General features: G+C 37.5%; 1 protein-coding gene across 1 annotated transcript in view; it reads right to left on the bottom strand.

The window, feature by feature from the left end:
* The window catches only part of LRP6 (LDL receptor related protein 6), a 178247-nt gene that overhangs the window by 136834 nt on the left and 13972 nt on the right, over window positions 1-27441 (bottom strand). Inside the window, exon 2 of the mRNA XM_082665597.1 lies at window positions 20858-21251. Coding sequence (XP_082521723.1) covers window positions 20858-21251 — 394 coding nt within the window. The remainder of the gene's footprint in view (window positions 1-20857; window positions 21252-27441) is intronic.

Raw genomic sequence — 27441 nt, forward strand, 5'->3', positions numbered from 1 at the left:
ATTTATCACTTCCCTGAGTCCACTGAACCCCCTCTCACCCCTTCTCAATGCCTTCATTCTCCCTTTAAAACGCCAGGTCACTGCTGTACAAAGGAAAGCCGAGCTCCATTCACGCTGGAGTCTTTTCCGTATTGCAGTAATATGTTACTGATTAAAATCTATCCTTACCATTTTAACTAGGGTCCAGCTTTGTTCACCTTTAACAGTACACAACTATATTCATTTGTCAAAATTCATAATACCATACAATAAAAAGGATGAATTTTACTGTATGTAAAATTATACCCCTATTAAAATAAGAAAAACAAACTTTTGTAAACCACAACAAAAAACTTCTGAACCATCAGCAATAATTCACCTCATTAACAGGGCAAAGAAAAATCACATGATCATCTGAAATGCTGAAAAGTCATGACAAACACCAATTCTAGAATTTTTGTTTCTATCAAACTAAACACATATGCCCTTTCTCTAAAACAGGAATAGGCAAACTATGGCCAGGGGTTCAAATCTGATCATGCCTTGTTTTTGTATGGGCCCATGAGCTAAGAATGGTTTTTACGTTTTTAAAGGGTTGTAAAAAAAAAAAAAAGAAAAGAAAAGAAAAAAGAGAAAGATGCAACAGAGACCATATGTGGCCAACAAAGACTAAAATGTTTACTAACTGGGCCTTTGCAGAAAACATTTGCCCACTCATTGCTCTAACACCTTGCAAATGTGGTCCATGAACCAACAGCCTCAGAGAAATCTCAGGCTCCACACTACAACTACTAAATCAGAATCCACGTTGTAATAAGAGAATAAAACTCAAGTATTAACTTTCCTTAGAAATGTCTTTGTAACATCAGAAAATACACACTCAATACAGAGTAATCGTAGCATACACAACTCTAGAAAACACCAAGCAGTATTTCTAGGATAAATCTATAAAGCATTTGGCAAAATGTTCCTAGGTCAATTTGGAAAAACCAGCAGTTAAATCTCAATCATATTGTGACTCTATTTTCTGAACCCGAAATTATAGCTGACACAGTCCAACACCAAGATAAAATACTTTAAATCATTCTCCCCAGAAAAGTAGTAAGTCTTCATGCCATTAGCTAAGCATAAAAATTATAAAGACACTCCAAGGTTTTAAAGACATATTTCCCCAATTATTTCATTCAAATCCTTCCTTTCATCAAAAGAAAAAACAGAATCTGAATTTTCCCAAATCTTTATAGGCACGTTATAGCCATTTATCTCAGCCTCCCAGAACGACTTGGAAATGGCCATTCTACAAAGTCTTTTCACAAACTGCTTAAATGAAAATTAGGTACAAGTATTACCTCCAAACACCGTTGCTGCGTTTCCCCCTGGGAATGAGAGAGAGAGAGAGAGAGAGAGAGAGAGAGAGAGAGAGAGAGAGAGAGAGAAGGAAGGAGCATACCACATATACTGAACAATAATTTAAATAAAATTACAAATACTGCAAAATACAATCATGATTCTATGATCAAGGGATTTGTATTTGAGTCAATACAAATCTCCCTCCTAACAGAAGGCATTCAACAATATGATTGGCAATACTTAGGTCTGGATTTAGGACTCTGTCCCATTCTGTAAGATCTGACAAATCCTGCAATACTTCTTAAGGCAAATGCTTATTAACTATAATATACTTTTCAACTACTCCCACCTTCATTATAAAACATTATTAAGGGACTTCCCTGGTGGTGCAGTGGTTAAGAATCCGCCTGCCAATGCAGGGGGCACGGGTTCGAGCCCTGGTCCAGGAAGATTCCACATGCCACAGAGCAACTAAGCCCGTGCGCCGCAACTACTTAGCCTGCGTGCCTAGAGCCCACGAGCCACAACTACTAAAGCCTGTGCACCTAGAGCCCGTGCTCTGAAACAAGAGAAGCCACCGCACAGCAATGAAGAGTAGCCCCTGCTCGCTGCAACTAAAGAAAGCCCACGCACAGCAACGACGACCCAACACAGCCCAAAATAAATAAATAAATAATAAAAATAAATTAATTATAAAAAAATTTTTTTATTTAAAAATACGATTAATTCCAAGGCTGAAATTTCTATTTTTGATTGCTTTGAGGTTAATGAACTAAACTCATTTAAGATGTATACTTATATCGATAGTAAGTTAAATATGAGCTTATACTAATATCTCCAATTCTAATGCACTACCACATGGATCACTGTAGCCTCCTTCCCTTGCTTGTCTGTAACCTCCCACTCCAACAGTAAGAAACCTGGTTCCCACCACCTACCACCTATCTTACTTGTTGAATTCTAGTATAGAATCAGAATTGTTAACCATTCCTCTATAGGAAGCAACATTATCAACCTGAGTACACTACTTATGTGCAGTTCCTTTTGCCTTTAGTCTTACAGGTTCCATGCATTTCCAAAGTTATTTAGGACAGTAAGTACCTTTTCTCCCCCATTATATTCAGTGAGATTTTTTTCATACATTTCTAATAGAGTTAGATTTGTTTGGCTCAGTCTGCATTTCATCCTGGGATCCTCTAACCAACTACATGTTTGTTTTTTTAATTTGCACACATTAAGGTTCACTTTCTGCTTGCAGAGGTCTATGGGTTTTGACAAATTTACAGTGTGCTCTTTTATGATGCTTCTCATCTTCTATATACATATAACAGCTTACAAACAATTTTACTCCTCATTCTTCAGGCAAACATACACATTTCCAAAGTCCTCTTTAATTCTACTAAACAGAGTACACAGTCTACATGTTTGTAGGCGTATCTCCATGAACATAACACTATTTTCAGTCTCTGAGGCGACATTTGAGAAAATTTACTTTCAGATTGCTAACAGTTGTTTGCTCATGGTTAGGCTTCAAAGGAAAATGTTACAGAGTTATAAGAAAACAGATTTCATATCTTATTTTACAACCAAGTTCTGAGAGTTTCACTTAAACCTCTATCATTAATAAAGTTAGTGAAAATTTAAAAAGACAGTTATGAATTCATTTTACTGCTTTCATTTCCACTTCAGTCTTCTTATATATAAACTGAGATGATGTGGATTCACTTACTTAGTTCAGTCTCACTGTAAGGATTCTTAAACAAAGTCAGTCTAAACAGTATCTGTTTACTGTAGATAAACAGTTTATGGTAATAAATAAAAGTATTATTAGACCCAATACCAATGGCTTAGGGAACTAGACTAAGGACATAAATAAGATATAAGAGCATACAGGTTCTATTCCCTGGATGCCTGCCCCAATCCAAAGCAAAACCTGAATATGTCTAGAACTCATCTATCGAAATTAAGATTCCAGATTATATTATGTAAGATTCTTCTAATAAATATTGCATTACTTAAGCTTCATGTATTTAGATTTTTAATGCAAAAAAAGCAAAAGCCCTGATTTCCAGTTTCTAGTCCAGCATGTAAGAAGCTTAGAAACCATCACTCCATCCTAACAAGCAGAAACCTGAACTGAAAAATATCAGCAATTCTTCTTAGATCCATCAGAGAGTTGGGTCACAGAGCAAACTGCTGATCCAAACACTGGAGAGACAGACAGGCAGATACAGAGAATCATAATTTACCAGAGCAGTAAACTATGTGGGAACCAGTAGCAGGGTAGTAAAATCTAAACTGGAACTGATGAATTGCTAGAGACTTAGTGTAAATAAATCTGAAAGTTAAAAACTCCAGAGAGAACCAGTCATGAGGTGGCCCTCACACTTGCCTGAATTCTCCCTCCAGTAACTCTACCAGGTCCTCACTGTGAAGATCAAAGAAAAATCCCCTCATGCTTCCAGCAATGGGAAGGAAAAAGTAATAATTTTTTAACTATAGAATAGTTTGAACTAACAGAATACTCTGAATAAAATCAGAGTATTCTATTCTTCTTAACAAGGCCTGCCCTGCCCTCAAGAGAAACTATTTTACCCTAACCTATTGGGCTTTTATCAGACCTGAGGGAGGGAAATACCCAACTCCAGTCCCCTCTAGCTATCCTGCCCCACCTAAGGGGATGAAAAAAACAGACACATTTGTGAAGCTCCCAGTCCAGGAACTAGAAGACTCACTAAAAGACTGAGACCTACTCATAGAACTACAGAACATATCCCCTCTTCCAGCACATTACTAAAGGCCTATTTACTGCAGTCCCTTTTGCCCACTACATAATGTTCAGCTTCCAACAAAAAAATTACTAAAGGAAAAAAAGTTAGGCTTTTACTAACAAGGCTTACTAAAAGGAAAAAAAGGAAAAAAAGTTTGAAGAGACAGAGCAAGCATCAGAACCAGACTCAGATATGGCCAGAATGTTGGAATTATGAGATCAGGAACTTAAAACAACCATGATTAATATGCTAAGGACTCAAATGGAAAAAACAGGCAACATGCAAGAATACACGGATAATATAACCAGAAAGATTCTAAGAAAGAAACAAAAAGAAGTGCTGGAAATCAAAAACACTGTAACAGAAATGAATGCCTTTAATGGACTCATTAGGAGACTGGACACAGCTGAGGAAAGAATCTCTGCATTTATAAAATGTCCACAGAAATTTCCAAACTAAACAGCAAAGAGAAAAAAGATTGGGGGGGGGGGAAGAGCACAATATCAAAGAACTGTGGGACAACTACAAAAGGTATATCATATGCATAATGGGAATCCCAGAAGGCAAAGAAAAAGAGAAAGAACTATTTGAAGCATATTCTAATCTGAAGAATATTCTAATAACTTAGAATTTTCCCAAATTAGTTTCAGATACCAAACCACAAATCTAAGCAGCTCAGAGAACAGCAAGCAGGAAAGGTGAAATACTTAAAAGAGTTGAAAGGGAAAAACCTGCCAATCTAGAATTCTGTAACCTGCAAAATTATCCTTCAAAAGTGAAGGGGAAATAAAGACTTTCTCAGAAAAACAAAAATTGAGGGGATTTATTGCCTATAGACCTGCTCTGCAAGAAACGAAGTTTTTCAGAGAGAAGGAAAATGATACGGGTAAGAAACTCAGATCTACATTTAAAAAAAAAAAAAGTATTAGAGAAGGAATGAACGAATGTCAAACAAAAAACTTTTCTCTTTTTCTTATTCGTTTTTAAAATTTTATTTATTTTTGGCTGCGCTGGGTCTTCATTGCTGCGTGCCGGCTTTCTCCAGCTGTGGTGAGCAGGGGCTACTCTTCGTTGCACTGCGGGGCTTCTCACTGCAGTGGCTTCTCTTGTTGAGGAGCACGGGCTCTAGGGCACGCAGGCTTCAGCAGTTGTGGCACATGGGCTCCCCAAAGGCAGCTAAATTACATGCCCAAAGGAAGGAATAAGAAAGAGAGACTGAAAGAGATTACAGTAAATGTTATTCCTAAAATGTCTCCAGTCAATGCAATGACCGTTCAGCAGAATGAGGCTCTCTGCTTGGGTCTTCTCCACAACGGTCACACTATAGTCTTTCCTATGTTTCAGGCTCAGAACCTGCTTTATGAGACTTTGTCCTTTTCTAGAGAGTGCGGAAAAAAATGGCAATGGGCCCTAGAGAGCCAGGAGAGGAGCATTCATAGCACTCGGGGATGAAGCACTGAAGCTGATTCAAATGGAACGGAAGCTACTGAACCCCGCTCAGGACCCTTGTACAGATATGTGTGTGATGTTGGACAACTATGGCAGCTGATCTCATCACTGGGAATTCCACTTCTGCAAACCCAAAATCATCATTCAACATGAGGGGAGGAGAAAAACCATGGAGAGAGGAGAAAAAGAACATCCACTGGTATTTGTCCTCCAAAATCAAAGTATCCTCCATATCCAAAGTAGATACAGAGGATGTACTCTGTATTTTGAGTTTGATTACGTAAGAGCTTTATTTGGGTCAGGTGAGGGGACAAAGTTGAATTACAACATTTTAACACTGTCAAATGAATATCAATTTACATCCCTTAGTAAAAGTGCAGTGCAAGACAAGACTAGCATGCTCTGCCCTCATATGTAATCCAGACATGGCACAAATACACAATATCTCTATAAATACAAGAGACTCTACTACTCTAGGTACTGGAAGAAAGTTAAGGTTCAGTCTATGCATCAGAAAGAGAAAAATTCTAAGTTTACAAAAGAGATTTTAAAATTCCCAGTTAACTTTTTTAACTTTATAATTTTTCCCATTAATCTATTATAGTACATAATTTAAAGCAAAACTGAATCCTTTAGAAGTTTGTCATTTTTCAAGATGATTCTATGACTTCAAAACTTCCAGAAACTTTACACAGCTGGGGAAGAGCTGCCAACAAGAAGCATCATGGGGCAATGAATGTCAATAAGTCATCAAGAGTTATATCTGCATTGGGGAGGTGAGGGAAGGTCATTTCCAGCCCTAAAATATATAGCATACATACAGACTCTGGCTCTCACTGTTAAGTTGCATAAGAGAATATGAAAAAATCAGGATGATATGGTAAAGGGCACCTGCTAAAAGCCTGAATGACAAACTAAGGTGTTATATTTAACAAACAACAATATTTAAGGGCTACTCCTTTTAAGACAGTTACTCCTTAAAGGGGCGGGGGGATAGGCACCAGCCAATAAGAGAAAGATGTAAACGTTTTATTTAAAGATCAACTAGTAGGATGGAGAACATCAAGACTACCAACAGAATAGAGACTTCAGAATGCAGAGAAAAAAGAGGAAAAAAAAATTCTCCAGATTATCTGCTAGGATATCACATAAACATTTTCTATTATTAAAATGAAGAAAAGAGTATTTGACACTGAGGCCTGAAAACCTCCCCCCCTTAACCCAGCTGCCTAAAAATTAAGACTATGAGGTGAACTCCTTGACTACATCATTTTATTCTGGACTCTTTCCAAAAATAAAAAATAACTGGGGTACACATATTAAGGCGTCAGTTTGGTTTGGCCTGGTTGTTTTGTTTTTGTTTGGGCAGTTAACCTAGCTTAGTAACCTATGGTTACCTAAAAGCACTTAACAATAAAGTTGCTAAATTCAACTAGTTGTGTAATATATTCTACAAACACTTTTTATCAGCATATTTAAAAGCCAAAAGGATACCTAAAGTATCCTTTAGGAAATGCAAGAGTGTTTGATAAATACCTCCTATGGCTTCTCAAAAGCCAAGTTACAGGCTCACATAAGAGAAATCTCTCTTCAGCAACAATTATTGCTAACTCTCCAATTATGTAGTCTGTTTGGCCTCTAATTTATTTTGGCTCTGGGTTCTATCTGGGCTTTGAATTAAGAGAATATAAACATATCTACTTGATACTGAAGAATTAAATACATGTGGTTACAGCTCCGCTTTGCCAGAGTGTGCACATCTGCTATTCATCAAAAATTATGAAAACCATTGCCAGGCTGCTATATGCTGTTCACTAGTTTCCACACAAATGTAATTTTATTGCTGTATCTGGCATGATATCCATTTGCAACGCTTTCTGGAAAATAATTTTTAAATGGAGTAAAGGGTAGAAGATAGGCTTCATTTTAATTAGGAAGTAATTAAAGTAAGCAAAGAAAACAGTGAGTTTTCAAGACATCAAAATTTCTTATGCCAATAAAGTAAAAATATCTCAACTGTCAATCAGACTAGATATCAGCCATTTTACACAAATTTATTACAATCCCAAGCATATAATTTCTATGATTAGGTAAGGAAAAAATAATATATTTTCCAAAATATTTACAGACTCCTAATCTAGTATGTATACTTAATTTGAATCCAGCTTCCCCTAACAAAAATACTCAGAAATGGTCAGTTTCAATAAAGTTAAACAAAAGGGATACATTTTCACCCTTTACAAGATGTATTACATTCAAAGGTGACTAATTAAGACAACATTTAGAATTGAGTCATAAATCTAACTGAACCAGATCTATACCAGGTCATAAACCACTTCATGATCCTTGAAGTTATTTATATAATCCTACCTATAATTAAAAGAAGTCATTAGTACACATATTAGTAAGTATGAATAATGCCCAACTATCATGCACATATATCCACAATAAGAAAAGGTAATATTTAAAAACATAAAAGTTAGAATTTCTATTTCTGGTAATTTGATAACAGCATAACCAGAAAACCCTCCTGTTACAAAACACCTAGAACACCTAGAACCACTGGTAAGTCTTTTTACTTGATTTATACATTGCTATGGTCCTCAAAATTCCTGTACTGAAATCCTCAAAAATGATAGTATTAGAATGTGAGGCCTCTGGGAGGTGCTTAGGCATAAGGGCAGAGCTGTCATGAATGGAATTAGTGCCTTATACAAGAGGCTCCAGAAAGACCCCTAGGCCCTTCCACCACATAAGGACACAGAAAGAAGGTGCATGAACCAGGAAGAGGGCCCCCACCAGAAGTGGACCAAGCTGGTGCCTTGATCTTGGGACCTCCCAGCCTCCGGAACTGTACACCAGGGGTCCCCAACCCCTGGGCCACAGACCACTACCGGTCCACAGCCTTTTAGGAACCCGGCCACACAGCAGGAGGCGAGCGGCAGGGGAGTGAGCGAAGCTGCATCTGCTGCTCCCCATCACCCGCATTACCGCCTGAGCCATCCCCTCACCCCCCGTGGAAAAACTGTCTTCCAAGAAACCGGTCCCTGGTGCCAAAAAGGTTGGGGACCGCTGCTGACAAGCAATAAAATTTCTATCGTTATAAACTACTCAGTCTGTGGCGTATTGTAATAGCAGCCCAAACAGACTGATACACATATATACACAAAATAAAAATACATAAACACTCCTTTAAATGTACAACTAAGGTATGAAAGTAGGGGAAATCTCTTAGAGAGCCAAAAATTAATAGGGAAATGAAAAGCAGCACACGCTTGATGCTACAGCCACCCTGCAGGTTATTCTCGTCTCAGAAACTGAGGAACTTCTGTTTCAGTGGCAAAGCAGGGAAAAAGACAAGGCCCTGACACACAAGAAGCACTGGGTTAGAAGATTTTTGCACAAAGCACAGACCCTTGGGGAACAAGGAAGTAAAAAAATCTGCCATTGGTAGAAGGAGGCAAAGAAATTTTCTGTCTTGGCCTAGGCTCTGAAAATGTGGGAAAAATCACCAAAGACTTTGTAATCACAAGATGCCCTCACATAGGTTTAGAGTTTGAATTTATTCTATCTACGTTGTACAGGAACTCCCAATTCCAAAAATTAAATAGAAAAAATGTTCTCTGCTTGAACACGGTGATAACATAGGTATATACACATGTCAAAACTGCACTGAAAATCTGTTCATTTTAGTACATGTAAGCTATACTTCAGTTTAAAAATAAAGCAGTCCCTGGAAACACCTCTAGGGTGCTTGGCAAAAACAAACCTCTCTGGAGTAATACGCGCGCCCCCCGCTGCTCCGCCAAGAAGCCACTCAGAATTCTCATAGACAACCCCTATGAAGATCAGCTCACAACTCAGAACTCTAAAACACCTAAGGAAACGGTTCACCTTAAGAATCAGCAAATATAGCAAAGAACAGAAGTGGATTTCTAAGAACTTCAGACAAGTGAACAATATGATAGACATTTATAAGTAATTTAAATGATTAAAACACATAAAAAATAAACTAAAATACATGGGACAAGACATCATAAAACAGTAACAGACATCCCTAACACAACAATACAAGAACTGATACTCAGTGGATGTTAAAACAATCAACAGATGAGGAACTGGATATTGGCATGGTACAAAAGGATCATCTCACAGATTGCATGAAGGATATAAGAGGAAAAGCTCAGTATTATAATACGAATATTAACTTTCATCATCTGATTCTACTGAATATTAGCATCACTGTAAGTAGGACAAAACATTTCTGATGTGATGAATACAAAGTACTCAATACTACCCATGAAGCATTTATGCCAAAACACTGAATTCGTTGCAAACAAAGCCTCCTATCATAAATTTTAATTTTACAAGAAATGTAAAGGAGGGCTTTCCTGGTGGCGCAGTGCTTAAGATTCTGCCTACCAACACAGGGGACACGGGTTCAAGCCCTGGTCCGGGAAGATTCCACATGCCGTGGAGCAACTAAGCCCATGCGCCACAACTACTGAGCCTGCGCTCTAGAGCCCGTGAGCCACAACTACTGAGCCCGCACACCTAGAGCCCATGCTCCGCAACATGAGAAGCCACTGCAATGAGAAGCCCGTGCACCGCAACGAAAAGTAGCCCCTGCTCGCCACAACTAGAGAAAGCCCACGCACAGCAACAAAGACCCAACTCAGACAAAAATAAATAGATAGATAGACAGAAAGAAATGTAAAGGAATAAAAATAAGTCAAACATCCAAATAACTCTTAAAAAACCCAAAATCTATGGGCTTCCCTGGTGGCACAGTAGTTGAGAGTCTGCCTGCCGATGCAGGGGACGCGGGTTCGTGCCCCGGTCCAGAAGGATCCCACGTGCCGCGGAGCGGCCGGGCCCGTGAGCCATGGCCACTGGGCCTGCGCATCCAGAGCCTGTGCTCCACAACGGGAGAGGCCGCAACAGTGAGAGGCCTGCGTACCGCAAAAAAACCAAACCAAAACAAAACAAAATCTGGAACATTCTACAAGACGACTGTAGAATCATTTCAATAAGTCAAGAGACTGAGAGGAATAAAAAGATGGGGGGGACTGTTCTAGAGAAACTTAAAGAGACATAATCAAATACAACTTATGAACCTTGTTTTAAATCCTAATTCAAACACGCCAACTATAAAACAGCATTTCTGAGGCTATGAAAGATATCAGAATATGGAATAAGTAAACTATAATATTAAAGACTTGTGCATTTGGGGTGTGTGGAAGACAATGGTACTGCGGTTATGGAGAAAAATGTCTATTTTTCAGAGATGCAACATAAAGTGAGATGTCACTGTGTGATTTGCTTTAGAACACCTCAGCTAACAAAACAGCCTAAATTTCTGAACACAGGAGAGTAGCTGAATAAGCTATGCTGTATTTGCACAATGGAATACTAGGCAGTATCAAAAAAAAAGAATGAGGAAGAGCTCTATGAAATGATACGAAGTGACATTCAGGATATACTATTAAGTTAAAAAAGAAAGTGCAAAAAAAGTCTTTAGTATTTCTTTCATGTAAGAACAAAAGGGAATATAATAAGAAAATTTATATGTATCAGCTCATTTGCGCAAAAAAGAATTCCAAGAAGATAAAACCAGAAATAAATGATAATAAGATATCCTAGAGGACAAATGGGAACAAGCTGGAAAGAAAGTGAAAATGGGACCACGGTAGAAGGACAGGGAGGACGGACACTACTCTGAGTAAAGCTTTTCGTGTTATTTCTAACTCTTAGAAACATGGTAATTATTTCACATAACCCCAAAATAAATTGATAATTAAAATCAACCAGGATATTGGCGGGGGAGATTCAAAGTGGAACACAAACAGTAATAAATATATTACAAATGCCACACTGCATTGGGTGGGAAAGAAAAGAAAGTACCTAAATAAATTTGGAAAACAGTATTTTGACTCTACTGACAGTATTTTCATAGTAGTGTATTCTAGATAATAAATTTGTTTCTCACAAGAGTAGAGGTTAGCAATTCTGAAATTCTTGTATACTAGGATTGAGCAAATAAGAAAATACATTGTGGATAATGAGAACCAGGTTTCTCACTATCAAAGACTGGAAAAATAACCTACCAAACAAATGGTGTGGGGGAAGAAGACTATAACACAATTCTGTAAGCAGTGGATTGGAATTGGAGCTATCAACACGAACTCTTTTTTTAAATATATAGATACAAATAGAAACACACAGAACTAGGTGTATGTATATACATACATGTATTTCTTAACTCTGTCCACTGAGAGGACTTAAAAGCAATGAAAATCCAGTATGAACACACCGAGCTTCCAGATCGTAATTTCTCAGTACCATTTTCCAATCAAAGGAGAACAGAGCCCCTTGGAGAAACGGTTGATTCTAAGGGTGAAGCAGAAGGACAAGTTGAATCTGGAACATCTTGTGCTATGCAGATAGTAAAAAAAAAAAAAGGGTTTAAAAAATAATGAGGGCCTGTCAAAAGGACACAGGAGCAAACTTGAAGGAACGCCCAATGGCAAAACCTGGGACAACCCTAAGCAAGAAATAAATGACACTAATGGATTATAACCTATAGAATAAATAAATGCCCAAGTCCATACTAGTATAAATAATTGGATAAATGAATAAATAGTAAAGACAGGAAAGCTCTTCCTTAAGATGGAATTCTAACTGAGAATGCATGTAACAGGAACAATGGGACTAGAAATATCACCATTTGGCAAACACCACAGTAATAATTGTTGCAGGCAAAAACCATCAAAAAATGCTGAAAAGTACGATAAACAGGATAACTGCATAGCTTCAAATATTTATTACAAGGGGGGAAAAAGTAAATACAAAAAAATAAATAAATAAATAAACCTAACAGACAACACCATAAGCAAGTGATCAAATGTTACATCGCCAGTATCTACATCATGCACCTGCTGATATGAAGCCCAGAGAAGAGCACAACACGACCTCTGCCATGCCAAAAATGTATAACCAATCACAAGAAAACATCAAACAAATCCTAAATGAGGGACATTCTACAAAATGGCCAGTAATCTTCAAAAAGTCACGGTTACAAAGACAAAGACTGGTTAAATGTCCAGATTAGAAAAGGCTAAGGAAATAACAACTAAATGCGACATGGGATCCTAGTCCACAAAAAGGATTCTAGGGGGAAAACTGGAGAAATTCAAATATGGTCTACAGTACTGTATCAACATTAATTTCCTGATCTAAGGTATAACTATTCTATGATTACATAAAATATAATATTAGGGGAAGCTAGGTAAAGGTTATACAAGAACTATACACTATTTTTGTAACTTTTTTATAAGTCTAATATTACTGATAACACTATTTTCTCTACTTTCATGTAGGCTGACATTTTCTCATAATAAGTCTTTTAAATGAGGGGCACAAAGAACTTCTAAAAAGCAAAATACAACTGCTGATATTAAAAAATCAACTGACTCAAACTGTAAAATTAGGCACAGCTGAAGAAAGAATTAATTATCTGGAAGGCATGTACAAAAACTAACCAGAAAGTGGCCTCAAGAGATAGACAGAAGATATGAAAGCAAGATTAAGAGGCAAGGAGCAGAAAATTACATGGTCCACACACATCAAACAGGAGATCCAGAGGCAACTAAAGAGAATGAAGGGTAAGTAAGAAAATAATGGATAATAATTTTCTAGAATTAATAAATAATAATGATTACATTCTAGAAACAAGAGTTCTAAGCAGGATAAATAAAAACATAGCCACATCTAGACACAAAGTGAACAAAGCTGCAAAATATCAAAAATTAAGGGATGGGGCTTCCTTGGTGGCACAGTGGTTAAGAATCCGCCTGCCAATGCAGGGGACGGACACGGGTTTGAGACCTGGTCCGGGAAGATCCCACATGTCGCAGAGCAACTAAGCCCGTGCACCACAACTACTGAGCTTGCACTCTAGAGCCCGTGAGCCACAACTACTGAGCGCGCATGCTACAGCTACTGAAGCCTGTGCACCTAGAGCCTGTGCTCTGCAACAAGGGAAGTTACCGCAATGAGAAGCCCGCGCACCACAACAAAGAGTAGCCCCCACTCGCCGCAACTAGAGAAAGCCCACGCACAGCAAGGAAGACCCAATGCAGCCAAACATAAAATAAATAAAAAATTAATTAATTAATTTTTTAAAAATTGGGCTTTCCTGGTGGTGCAGTGGTTGGGAATCCGCCTGCCAGTGCAGGGGACATGGGTTCGGGCCCTGGTCCGGGAGGATCCCGCATGCCGCGGAGCGGCTGGGCCCATGCGCCACGATTGCTGGGCCTGCACTCTAGAGCCCGTGAGCCACGAGTGCTGAGGCCCGCCCGCCTGGAGTCCGTGCTCCCCAACAGGAGGAGCCACCGCAATGAGCCCGCTCACCTCAATGAAAGAAGGCCCACGTGTAGCAGCGAAGACCCAAACGCAGCCAAAAATAAATTAATTAAAAAAAAAAATTAAGAGATGTTCAGGGACTCCCCTGGTGGTCCAGCGGTAAAGAATCCACCTTCCAATAAAAGGGACATGGGTTCGATTCCTGGTCAGGGAACTAATATCCCACATGCTGCGGGGCAACTAAGCCTGTGCGCCACAACTACACAGCCCACACGCCCTGGAGCCCACGTGCCGCAACTTGAGAGAGAAAACCCACACGCCACAACTAGAGAGGAGCCTGGGCGCCGCAACTAGAAAGAAGTCCAAGCAGACTGTGCGCCATAACGAAAAGGATCCGGCTTGCCTCAACAAAGATCCCATGCGCCACAGCTAAGACCCGACACAGCCAAAAAAAATAAATAAATAAGGCAAATAAATATAATATTTTTTTTAATTAAGGGATGTTTAAGGGCTGCTTTTAAGCAACCAGAAAAAAAATAATAAATTACTTGCCAAGCAACAATTATTAGAAACAGCAGACTTCTCACAGCAACAATTAAAGTCAATTCCCTCGAAGTACTGAGTGCAAGTAACTATCACAAAGAATTCTATATCAAATAATTATCATTCCAAGAATGAGGACAAAATAAATACATTTTCGACAAAGATCAAGAGTTTACCATCAACAGACCTCTGCTGAAAGGAATATTAAAGAACATACTGCAAGCAGAAGGAAGCTGAACACAAATGGATTAAGTGGGATGCCAAAAAATATAGTAAAATAAGAAATTAGTACAGTGAGTAAATCTAAAAACAGAGAATTTATAAAAATCCTCCTTTAAATAAAGCTACCATGTTGCATTTTTAAAGTAATTAAATGTGCAAAAAAACATGGCTTCAGCAAGATACCTTTCGTGATGAAAAAAGCACTGAACGTGGAACTGGAAAATCTCAAACAAGAATCTGACTTTCTCTTATTGTAGCCAAAGGCCTAAGTTTCTTCAGCCAAAAAGTGAAGGCATTTAGCTAGAAGTTCCTTAAAATTCCCTACCAGTCCCAGGATTTAATGGGCAGGAAACAGGCTTCCCCAATTGACCAGGACACTTTTAAAAATGTAAGTTACTGAGAGTTCAGAGAAAGATATTTCATACTCAGAACCAGTGCTTCAGGATATGGAGCTTCATGGATAACTGGCTATCTGCTTCTGTGCAAAAACTATGGAAATGGATATGATCCTAGGAAAAGAATATAGAAAATGATGCATTTTAAGCTTAAAGAGTTAATAAAGAAAGGAAAAGGGTGGTCCAAGTGGTAGGAAAACCAACAGTATGAAAATGAGAAAGCCTTAAGAGAAAATTTCTAAAAGGAATATGGTATCAATATCAAATGCTGCAAAAAAATAAAATACTCAAGACAATCATTTTATTCCTACTTCACAAATTAGCTATCACAGACTCCTCCTTCCAAAATCTTAAAGGTTCAATGACAGAAATACCAGGAGCAATCAAACTAATTTGCTATAATTTCTAAAGAGCCAATCATACTGGAATACAGCAAGGGTATGTAAGATCTCCAAAATGCAGAGAACTCAGTTAAAGGTATCCTATTCTTTACTCACATAAAATTTCATTGTTCTCCTTGTTAAGGATAAATTAAAAGGTCAATGCTGCAAGCAAGGATAGCTTTTAGCAAAGAAAGCTATTAAGAGACTGGGCTAGGTCATACTGCAAATACTCCCTTTCAACATTCCTGCAATAAAAGTGGGCCTTGGAGATACAAAACATAAAAATATCAGACCACATAATCAAAACTCAATTTGAGATGTGATGTATATCACTAGATATAAAGAATTAAAAATTGGATGAGGGTTAAGATGTTTGTAAGAGGAAAGACCAACACTAACATTTAAGAATACATATAAATATACACACATTTATTTATTCTTTTTTTTAATTGTTGAATTTTATTTTTTTTATTTTATTTTTTTATTTTTATTTTTATTTTATCTTATTGGTCATCAGTTTTATACACATCAGTGTATACATGTCAATCCCAATCACCCAATTCATCACATTTATTTATTCTTAAAAAAAAAAAAGTTTTCACTTCCAAGGGCCTTGATTCCTATCCCAGAGGCTAGTAAAGCTAAACCTATTAACCAGATTTCCTGGATTAGTGGCTTTTCTTACACACTCTCTCAATTTTTAGGTAATCTCAAAAACACCTATCTCCAAACATATCTGAATACATATAGTCTGCCTAAAAGTAATGGGCCACATTTTCCATTCTTCATACAAAAAGAATCCTTCAACATTTTCAAATATTTTTCAGTTTACATCAAGTGGAACTAGAAAAGAGGTTTAAACTAGAGGTGAAACAACCCTAAAAAAGTGTGATGACATATGCAATAAGGGCAGTAGAAACAAAACTTTAAGAAGAATCTGTTCGGCAGAAACACAATTCTAAGTGTAACATACCTAAATTAGACTTGAATATGTAACTGTAAAATACGATTTTTAAAATTAGAGTACTTTCTTAGGGCTTCCCTGGTGGCACAGTGGTTCAGAATCTGCCTGCCAATGCAGGGGACACAGTTTTGAACCCTGGTCTGGGAAGGTCCCACATGCCACGGAGCAACTAAGCCACTGCGCCACAACTACTGAGTCTGCGTGCCACAACTACTGAAGCCCGCGCGCCTAGAGCCCGTGCTCCGCAACAAGAAAAGCCACCGCAATGAGAAGGCTGCGCACCAGAGCGAAGAGTAGTCCCCACTCGCCGCAACTAGAAGAAAGCCTGGGCACAGCAACACAGCCAAAAATAAAAATAAATTAAAAATTAGAGTACTTTCTTTAAATGTCTGACTTTTAAAACTTAAATAATGTCAAAATTGAAAGGAACTCATCATTCTACAGATGAGGAAATTGAGGTCCAAGAAAATGAAGTAACTTGCTTGGTAAATAACAGAGCAAGATGTGACATGAAACATGCTCCAGTGAGTGTATTTTTATAAAATATGATCTTGAAAACTTCAAATGAAAAGACTAAAAATCTTAATTATGTTTTAAGTTAACAACTGCAATCAAAGCCATAGTGATTTAGAATTCACAGGACCATACTAAAATTTACATTTGCTTAGAAAACAAATGTCCCTAACAAGGATAATTAATAGAATTATAAAAGAAAATATAAAGTCCAGCCACTCAAAAATATTTACTGAATACTTACTATGTGGCAGGAACTATTTTAGTCACCTGGGATATACCAGTATATTAAATACTTTTAAACATACTCAAGTCATGACAATTATACGTACATAATTGATAAGGAAATTATAAATCATTCTTTTTCCACTGAACTAGTTCGGCAAGCATTTTTAAAGCAGAACTTTTAGTGTTGTTAATATTATTCTTAACAATGATAAAAATGTACTTTTTAAAATACGTATCACTCAAAGCTATTCAGTATGAATTCACTTCAGACTGAATCACTAAAATTTAACTTTTTAAAATATCCAAAATGATGTGGAATAGGAACAGATCCTTAACAACCAAAAAACCCTTAGAACTGCTTTATTTGTACCTGAAACAGCAGGTCCTCAGCATCACTAAGATTAGTACAGTCACTGTGGATCAGATTAAGGAGCTCCCCCATTAGGAGCAGCCACATAGGAACCACCTCTCACTATAAAGGAAGGATACTGTTTTCTATAACTATGGTTGTTCATTTCTGGAACAATTTCCATACACACGTTTTCCTGCTCCTTATTCAGAATTCTACACTGCCAGTCACTCAAAAGAAAAAAAATCTCAGACTAACAGAGGCCACATTTAGGGAGGGAAATAAAAATCTTCCTTCAGTCTAGGCTAAATGGACTGACTGCACAAAGAACTCCATACATCCAAAAGCACACAGATTTCTGCACCAGTTCCCAGGGTTCAAACAATACCAGTCATTCAATAGCTTTCCTTTTACATAAGCTGCTGTGAGAGAGCTCAGTCAGCTCTTCTGAACCTCATAACCCAGGATCCCGGAACTCTGATAAAGCCACCTTTTTCCTCAGCTCTGTTTTCATGTACTTTCTCTGGAAAGCAAACTTCATTTTTCCCCTAAAAAATAAATCTGAAAATCATCTCTTCTGCTTGATAAGTGATATACTCAATCCAAAATTACTACTCCATTAAAACTAAAAGCATTAACATAAAACCTAAGGTCAATACCGAAAAACTGTTTGATAAAATATATTTTTAAATGCATGAGTTTAAAATATAATTTTAAATACGCTTCATCATGCTAATTACCAAATGATGCCATTTGTCTGCATTCTGTTTGCTTCCAGTTGCACAATTTAAAAATTAGCCATCTGCCACAAAATAACTTTCAAAAAAGTAAAAGAAATTTTAAAAGAACTGTTAAAGGGGGGGAAAGTGAATTTACAAACATACTCAACACTAACTACAGACATCAAAAATAATAGAAGACATTTCTTTGAGTGTTTGACCACACCCCCATTTAGGCCTCAGGAAAAATATACATATTCTTCACTGAACATCCCTTAGAAGCTTAAATAACAGTACTTTCTACCTTCAAAGCACATTATTATTGATTCTTCCAGTATCCTTTACCAGCTGAGTCTTTGGCAAATTCAAACTTTAAATATTAGTAAATATTCAAGCCACGGAAACGCTAATGTAAATACTTCTTAATCACATGGCAAACTTACTTCCTAAGACACTTATCAGACCTGCCACCCAGAAGTAAAACTCAGTTTTAGGGGACAAAATGAGAATGATTCATTTACTTATTAAATTATCAGCTCCTGAATAGTCAATAGTTGCCTATAAATTCATCTCCCTTGACTATGTACAATCACGTAATCATTATCCCTTATAGAAATAAGATGCTACTCCAGAATTGTGATAATCTAGCTATTTTATCCACCCATCCTCCTTAAGAGTTCTGTGGCCCTTGTAATTCCTTTAACACTCTTTCCCTCTCCACATACATACTACATAACGCAAATAAACATGCTTTGAAAAAGGAAAAGTTCTCGCTCCTAAGTTTTCTCTCCTTAAATAAAATAGTAAATCCTTAAAGATATTCCCCCTCTCCCCCAGAAGAACACAAAAAGCAGAGCTCTGAACATACTAACCATTTAACAGATATCTGGGGAAATTTCCATCATCACCCTTAGAGTTATAAGATTGAATCTGTCAAAAATGGAAAAAAAAAAAAAAAAACTTTTCATCAACGTATTACTCCCTAATAACCACTGAAAGCACCAAAACCCTGTGTGTTCTGTGAAGCAGTAACCTCAGAAACATTTCAACACTCCCTAAGACTTAACGAACTTGGCTGGCAAAACAGATTCCATTTCTCAAAAATACCTTGCAAGTTCTCAAGAAGCAAATTCTTCAATCAATACAGTTTACCACACATTCAACATCTGTGACCTCCTTGGGACACACAAACCTTTTTCCTACCACTAGAGTCAGTACAATATTTTCTGATGCTCTATTAAAAGACCATCTGACTTTAGCAGATACCTCTTATTACCCCTCTAAAAAGACATGTTTTACATATTATATAAAGTATACATAATATGTGTTTTCTAGAACCTCTCACCCTAAAATTTCACTCACCATTGCCCATGTTATCTTTTATAGTCAGAAAAGGCTTTTCATTTTCCTATAACATTGTATCTTCTTTAACTTTTGTCACCAAAAAGGGTCTGATATCAAGAGAAAGGAGCATATATAAACCTTTCATTTTTCCCATATTTTAATTTATTACATAATATTAATCCACTGCCTTCTATAAATGAGTTTTAAAGCATTCCAATATACTTGAAAGTCAAAGAAAATGAAGTACTAAAAGAGTTATTCACAGGTTATTTATCTTTAGATTTTAAACAATTATTAGTAACTCATTTCAGGTTCATGTTTAGTTATCTATACCTAGCCATGACAGACTCTGGCATGACACTGTATTCAACAGATAAATAGCAAGGAATTGTATATGGCAGGACTGAAACACAGTAACAGAGAAGCACCTGAGGATACAGTTCACATTTTATAGTAAGATCTGCCCATAGCTTTAAGTTTCTCTTCTATTAGAAAATAAACTTGTGCACTTCCCTGGTGGTCCAGTGGTTAAGACGCCGCGCTTGCACTGCAGGGGGCGCGGGTTTGATCCCTGGTTGGGGAAGTTCCACATGCCACACCCGGTACAGCCAAAAAAAAAAAAAAGTAATAGGATACCATGGTATCCCTATACATTGTGTTGCCCAAATTAGAGACAGCTTTCTGAAAAATCAGTGGTTCTGTAGAGAATATCTGCACTAAAAATATATATATAATAAAAACACAAATATTTAGGAAGAAAATAAACTCTTATGGCAAATACATGTCTAGCTAACTAAAAGTGAGTTATTTAATAACCTAATTTTTATTTTTCATTCAACAGTGACATATTAAAAAAATCAGTTTAATATAAAAAACACTAGGCATTACAAAACAATTGTGTATATAATAAAAGGTACAAGATTCAGAAGATTTTTTATATAATCTTGAGCTATCAAATACTACTCATTTATCATTCCTTCTTCTCTGCCTTCTGATTATCCTCCCATAATTATAAAAAATAAATGCAGAAGAAAAACCAAGAACTATAAACATGGCTATCCGGTAAGTGATACTAGAAACGCAAAACTATTTACAGACACACCTTACTTTCAGAACATGACCTAACTTCCCACATTCAAATCTACTTGACAAAGAAGCCCAAAGAATCTAAAACTGGGGTCTGATGTTTCTTTTCTCCTGGAGGTAAGGGGTGTCTATGCTAATGGAGAGAAAACAGCCAGGAGAAGGAGATACAATAACCTTTGTACATGATGCAAAACTTACCCACTTGAAGGATCTAAGGCAATAGCTCTAGGTTGATCCAACTCTTGCCAAAATAAAACTTTTCGTAAAGATCCATCTAAATTAGAAACTTCAATACGATTAGTTTCAGAATCTGTCCAGTACAATTTTTCTCCAAGCCAATCACATGCCAGCCCATCAGGGGACAATAATCCAGAAACAACAACATTCTGTACACTCTCAGTTTTGTTGAACTCTGTTCGTTTAATGGCTTCTTCGCTGACATCACTCCAGTATATCAAGCCATGACCAAACACAAAGTCCACCGCAGCTGCATCCTCCAAGCCTCCAACTACAATCGTAGCATTCTCTTTGCCATTTGCAGCATCAACCAATCGCAAGTCCCGTCTGTTTGCATAAAGCAACAAAGGGGCCGCTAGAACAAAAAAAGAAAAATATGTAAGTCAAAACAAAGGAAATGTCTTGGTTCCTATAAATTGAGTTTCAAATCAGTGTTAGTGAGCAAATACTATCAAAAATAAAGAGTAAATCAATGTATAGAAAACTGGCAATATCTTTTCACAAAGCATTATTTTTGCACCATTTTAAATACAAAAGAGTTGCAAGAGGGGAAATTAATTGTACCAGGACAGTCTTTTCTTGTTAAAATATCTGTCAGATAAAATTTTTAAAAGCCTGGTCATTCCAAGAACTGGCAAGGATATGGAGCCAGTGGACCACTCATACTCTCCTGGGGGCCTGTGAAATGGTGCAGCATCTTTGGAAAGCAGTTTGGCAGTTTCTTAAAAGACTAGATATTTACTTCAGAGAAATAAAAGTATATGTCAATACAAAGACCTGTGCACGATGCTCACAGCAGCTTTTTTGTAATAACCCAAACTGGAACCAACCCAAATGTCATCAACAAACTAATGGATGAACAAACAGTGATATATCCATACAATAAAAAGTAATGGGGACCAAGACTGAACCAGGAAGAAATAGAAAACATGAACAGACCAACACACGTAATGAAATTGAAACTGTGATTAAAAATCTTCCAACAAACAAAGGTCCAGGACCAGATGGTTTCACAGGTGAATTCTATCAAACATTTAGAGAAGAGCTAACACCCATCCTTCTCAAACTCTTCCAAAAAACTGCAGAGAAAGGAACACTCCCGAACTCATTCTATGAGGCCACCATCACCCTGATACCAAAACCAGACAAAGATACTACAAAAAAAGAAAATTACAGACCAATATCACTGATGAATATAGATGCAAAAGTCCTCAACAAAATACTAGCAAACAGAATCCAACAACACATTAAAAGGATCATACACCATGATCAAGTGGGATTTATCCCAGGGATGCAAGGATTCTTCAATATACGCAAATCAATCAATGTGATACACCATATTAACAAACTGACGAATAAAAATCATATGCTCATCTCAATAGATGCAGAAAAAGCTTTTGACAAAATTCAACACCCATTTATGATAAAAACTCTCCAGAAAGTGGGCATAGAGGGAACCTACCTCAACATAATAAAGGCCATATACGACAAACCTACAGCAAACATCATTCTCAATAGTGAAAAACTTAAAGCGTTTCCTCTAAGATCAGGAACAAGACAAGGATAGCCACTCTCACCACTATTATTCAACATAGTTTTGGAAGTCCTAGGCTTGGCAATCAGAGAAGAAAAAGAAATAAAAGGAATACAAATTGGAAAAGAAGAAGTAAAACTGTCACTGTTTGCAGATGACATGATACTATACACAGAGAATCCTAAAGATGCCACCAGAAAACTACTAGAGCTAATCAATCAATTTGGTAAAGTTGCAGGATACAAAATTAACGCACAGAAATCCCCTGCATTCCTATACACTAATGATGAAAAATCTGAAAGAGAAATTAAGGAAACACTCCCATTTACCACTGCAACAAAAAGAATAAAATACCTAGGAATAAACCTACCTAGGGAGACAAAAGACCTGTATGCAGAAAACTATAAGACACTGATGAAAGAAATTAAAGTTGATACCAACAGATGGAGAGATATACCATGTTCTTGGATTGGAAGAATCAATATTGTGAAAATGACTATACTACCCAAAGCAATCTACAGATTCAATGCAATCCCTATCAAATTACCAATGGCATTTTTTATGGAACTAGAAAAAAAAATCTTAAAATTTGTATGGAGACACAAAAGCAGAATAGCCAAAGTGGTCTTGAGGGAAAAAAACAGAACTGGAGGAATCAGACTCCCTGACTTTGGACTATACTACAAAGCTACAGTAACCAAGACAATATGGTACTGGCACAAAAACTGAAACATAGATCAATGGAACAGGATAGAAAGCCCAGAGATAAACCCACGCACCTATGGTCAACTAATTTATGACAAAGGAGGCAAGCATATACAATGGAGCAAAGACAGCCTCTTCAATAAGTGGTGCTGGGAAAACTGGACAGCTACATGTAAAAGAATGAAATTAGGATGCTCCCTTACACCATACACAAAAATAAACGCAAAATGGATTAGAGACCTAAATGTAAGTCCAGACACTATAAAACTCTTAGAGGAAAACACAGGAAGAACACTCTTTGACATAAGTCACAGCAAGATCTTTTTTGATCCACCTCCTAGAGTAATGGAAATAAAAACAAAAATAAACAAATGGGACCTAATGAAACTTAAAAGCTTTTGCACAGCAAGGAAACCATAAACAAGACAAAAAAAAAAAACCCTCAGAAGGAGAGAAAACATTTGCAAACGAATCAGCAGACAAAGGATTAATCTCCAAAATATATAAACAGCTCATGCAGCTCAATATTAGGAAACAAACAACCCAATCCAAAAATGGGCAGAAGACCTAAATAGACATTTCTCCAAAGAAGACATACAGATGGCCAAGAGGCACATGAAAAGCTGCTCAACATCACTAATTATTAGAGAAATGCAAATCAAAACTACAATGAGGTATCACCTCACACCAGTTAGAATGGCCATCATCGGAAAATCTACAAACAACAAATGCTGGAGAGGGTGTGGAGAAAAGGGAACCCTCTTGCACTGTTGGTGGGAATGTGAATTGATACAGCCACTTTGGAGAACAGTATGGAGGTTCCTTAAAAAACTAAAAATAGAATTACCATATGACCCAGCAATCCCGCTACTGGGCATATATCCAGAGAAAACCATAATTCAAAAAGACACATGCTCCCCAATGTTCACTGCAGCACTATTTACAATAGTCATATCCTGGAAACAACCTAAATGCCCACTGACAGACGAATGGAGAAAGAAGATGTGGTACATATATACAATGGAATATTACTCAGCCATAAAAAGGAACGAAATCGGACCATTTGTAGAGATGTGGATGGATCTAGAGACTGTCATACAGAGTGAAGTAAGTCAGAAAGAGAAAAACAAATATCATATATTAACGCATATATGTGGATCCTAGATAAATGGTACAGATGAACCGGTTTGCAGGACAGAAACTGAAACACAGATGTAGAGAACAAACGTATGGACACTAAAGAGGGAAAGCGGCAGGAGGTGGTGGTGGTCGTGTGATTAATTGGGAGACTGGGATTGACATGTATACACTGATGTGTGTAAAATGCGTAACTAATAAAAATCTGTATAAAAAAATAATTTTTAGAAAAAAGTAATGGGGACTTCCCTGGTGGTTAAGAATCTGCCTGCCAATGCAGGGGACACAGCTTTGAGCCCTGATCCGGGGAAATCCCACATGCCGCGGAGCAACTAAGCCTGTGCACCACAACCACTGAGCCTGTGCTCTAGAGCCCACAAGCCACACCTACTGAGCCCGCATGCCACAACTACTGAAGCCCACGCGCCTAGAGCTTGTGCTCCACAACAAGAGAAGCCACCGCAATGAGAAGCCTGCGCACCACAACGAAGAGTAGCCCCTGCTCGCCGCAACTAGAGAAAGCCCGCACGCAGCAACGAAGACCCAACGCAGCCAAATTAAAGAAAAAAAAAAAAGTAATGAACTATTGGGAATTCCCTGGCAGTGCAGTGGTTAAGACTCCGCGCTTCCACTACAGGGGGCACGGATTCAATCCCCAGTCAGGAAACGTGCCACACGGCATGCCAAAAAAAAAAAGTAATGAACTATTTGTTTATGTAATTTGGGTGAATCTCAAAATAATTACGTAGAATAAAATAAGTCAGAAAAAGACTGTATATATTGCATACTCCATTTATATAAAATTTTAGAAAATTCAGATTAACCTATTGTAACAAAAAGCAGATCGGTGGTTGTCTGGAGGTGGGGAGAGAGGGTGGAAAAGAAGAGAAGGAGGGATGATAAAGGGGCATGAGGAAACTTTTGTAGGTGATGGCTATATCATACTGACTGTGATGATGGTTCCAGAAGTGCATAGATATGTCAAAACTTATTAAATTTTAAACTTTACATATGTGTAATTTCTTGAATTATCAATTATACCTTAATAAAACAGTCTGGCAGATATAGTTCTTAATGCAACTATTTTTATTCTGTTTTATATCATTATTAGAATGATCTTTGAATAAGACCTAATACCAAAACTAAATATAAAGCCTATCCGAAAGAGATATTTAACTCTGAGAAAGCTGAAGCTGTTAGGACTGAAGTAGTATAAATGCTTTTTTTTTTTTACCCAAAATATGCGTTTTGGTTTTTTTAAAGCATTTATTGCAAGCTTCTCACATCTACTTTCCTGGTATCAACAGTAATTAAAGATCTAGAGCACCACTATCCAACAGAAATTTCTATGATGATAGAAGTGTTCTCTCCACTGTGCAGTACAACAGCCACTGGCCACATGTGGCTATGGAGCACTTAAAAGATGGCTAGTATGACTAAGAAAATAAATTTTTAATTTTATTTAATCTTAATTCATTTAAATTTAAGTAGACAAGTGGTCGTATGGATAGCACAGATCTAGAGGCTGAGATGAAGAACACAGACGAGGCAGCAAAAATAAGACCAGAGTTACAATGCAATAATCTACATGATCTTCTCTCACAATTACTTACTAAAGGTCTAAGACAGTCATCCAAAGCCAAGACCAAGTGCCCCTGAAAACTAACCACTCCCTCTTTAAGAAAGTAATTAAAAAAACATTAAGGTGCTCAAAAACAGTAAAGAAAAAAGTGATGTTTAAGCCAGTTTATGGGTTGTGTCTGCCAAATGGAGTTATGAAGTCCACTATTTTCATCAGTAAGCACAACATGAACTCTTCTAACTAAGCTTAAGTCCAACTTTCTTAGTCAAAAACAGATGGGCAGACAGCTTTTTTAAAAAGTGACTAAGAGCCCTTTCTGCTTATTCTGCGTACCTACAGCTGCTATTGGCAAATTTCCCTCACAGATTCACTTTTAGCTCGTTTCAGGCCTTCATACATCACACTGATTTATCAGTCCACATAGTGTTCACTGCACTATCTTATACTGAGCCCCTCATAGTATGCGCCAATTATAAAAATCAGAAGGTCAATATTAGTTAAGGGTACAATGTTAAGTGCTGCACAAGGCTAAGAAATAGCCCAGAGCATTTACAATTTAAAATCCAAGAGTGATGATAATCTGATATTTATTGGGCACCCTTCTTTATGGCACTTTCCTTGGAAAACTACACCACATCTGTATATGGCATTAAGTACCAGCTAAATGTCTTTTATGGCTTTCAAGTCAAACATTAACATTTCTACTAAATATGTGGTCTACAAAATCCAAAGAACTTTTCTGGTCATTTAAGGCCTCACAAGCCTTAAGAGTACAAAAAAAAAAGGGGGGGGGGGTGTGAACAAGTTAATTTAAGTTAGCAGTAGTGGTTATAATTGAGGATTTCTAAAGGACTATACATAAACCTATACACACTATTAAAAAGAAATCCCAGGGCTTCCCTGGTGGCGCAGTGGTTGAGAGTCCGCCTGCCGATGCAGGGGACACGGGTTCGTGCCCCGGTCCGGGAAGATCCCACATGCCGTGGAGCTGCTGGGCCCGTAAGCCATGGCCGCTGAGCCTGCGCGTCAGGAGCCTGTGCTCCGCAATGGAAGAGGCCACAGCAGTGAGAGGCCCGCGAACCACAAAAAAAAAAAAAAAGAAAAGAAATCCCAGATTTCATCCTGTCCAACCACCCTTCTGATACTTCAATACTTTCTACAATATTGTCACCAGTATCTACTTAGCAATATATTAAATGGGACATCTGAAAGGTATAATTTGATTTGTAATACTGTTTTAATCTACTAAAGAAATACACTGGATCCACACACACTTGCCCCTAGTTGTAGCGTATGTGCCATGCACTCAGTATCTTCCACTCCAAAGCACTTACCTTCAGACTTCCTAATACCCAGATAACCCAAATAACCACCATCATATCTCTTTAGTGAACCTTCACAGGTGCTTAGAAATCCTTATTTTCCTTTATTAACTTCCTACCAATCTTTCCCTAGTGCCTTTCTGAACTTTTTCTGCTTTCCTGAAGACAAATTCCATGCTTTGAATCCTTCATCCCAGATCATCTCACAAAGTAATCTCAGTGAAGCAGGAAGCAAGGTAAATGTCATACATCCCCAACATCTTAA

Source organism: Grampus griseus (assembly GCF_964374135.1).
Source record: "Grampus griseus genome assembly, chromosome: 11".
NCBI classification, from domain to species: domain Eukaryota; kingdom Metazoa; phylum Chordata; class Mammalia; order Artiodactyla; family Delphinidae; genus Grampus; species Grampus griseus.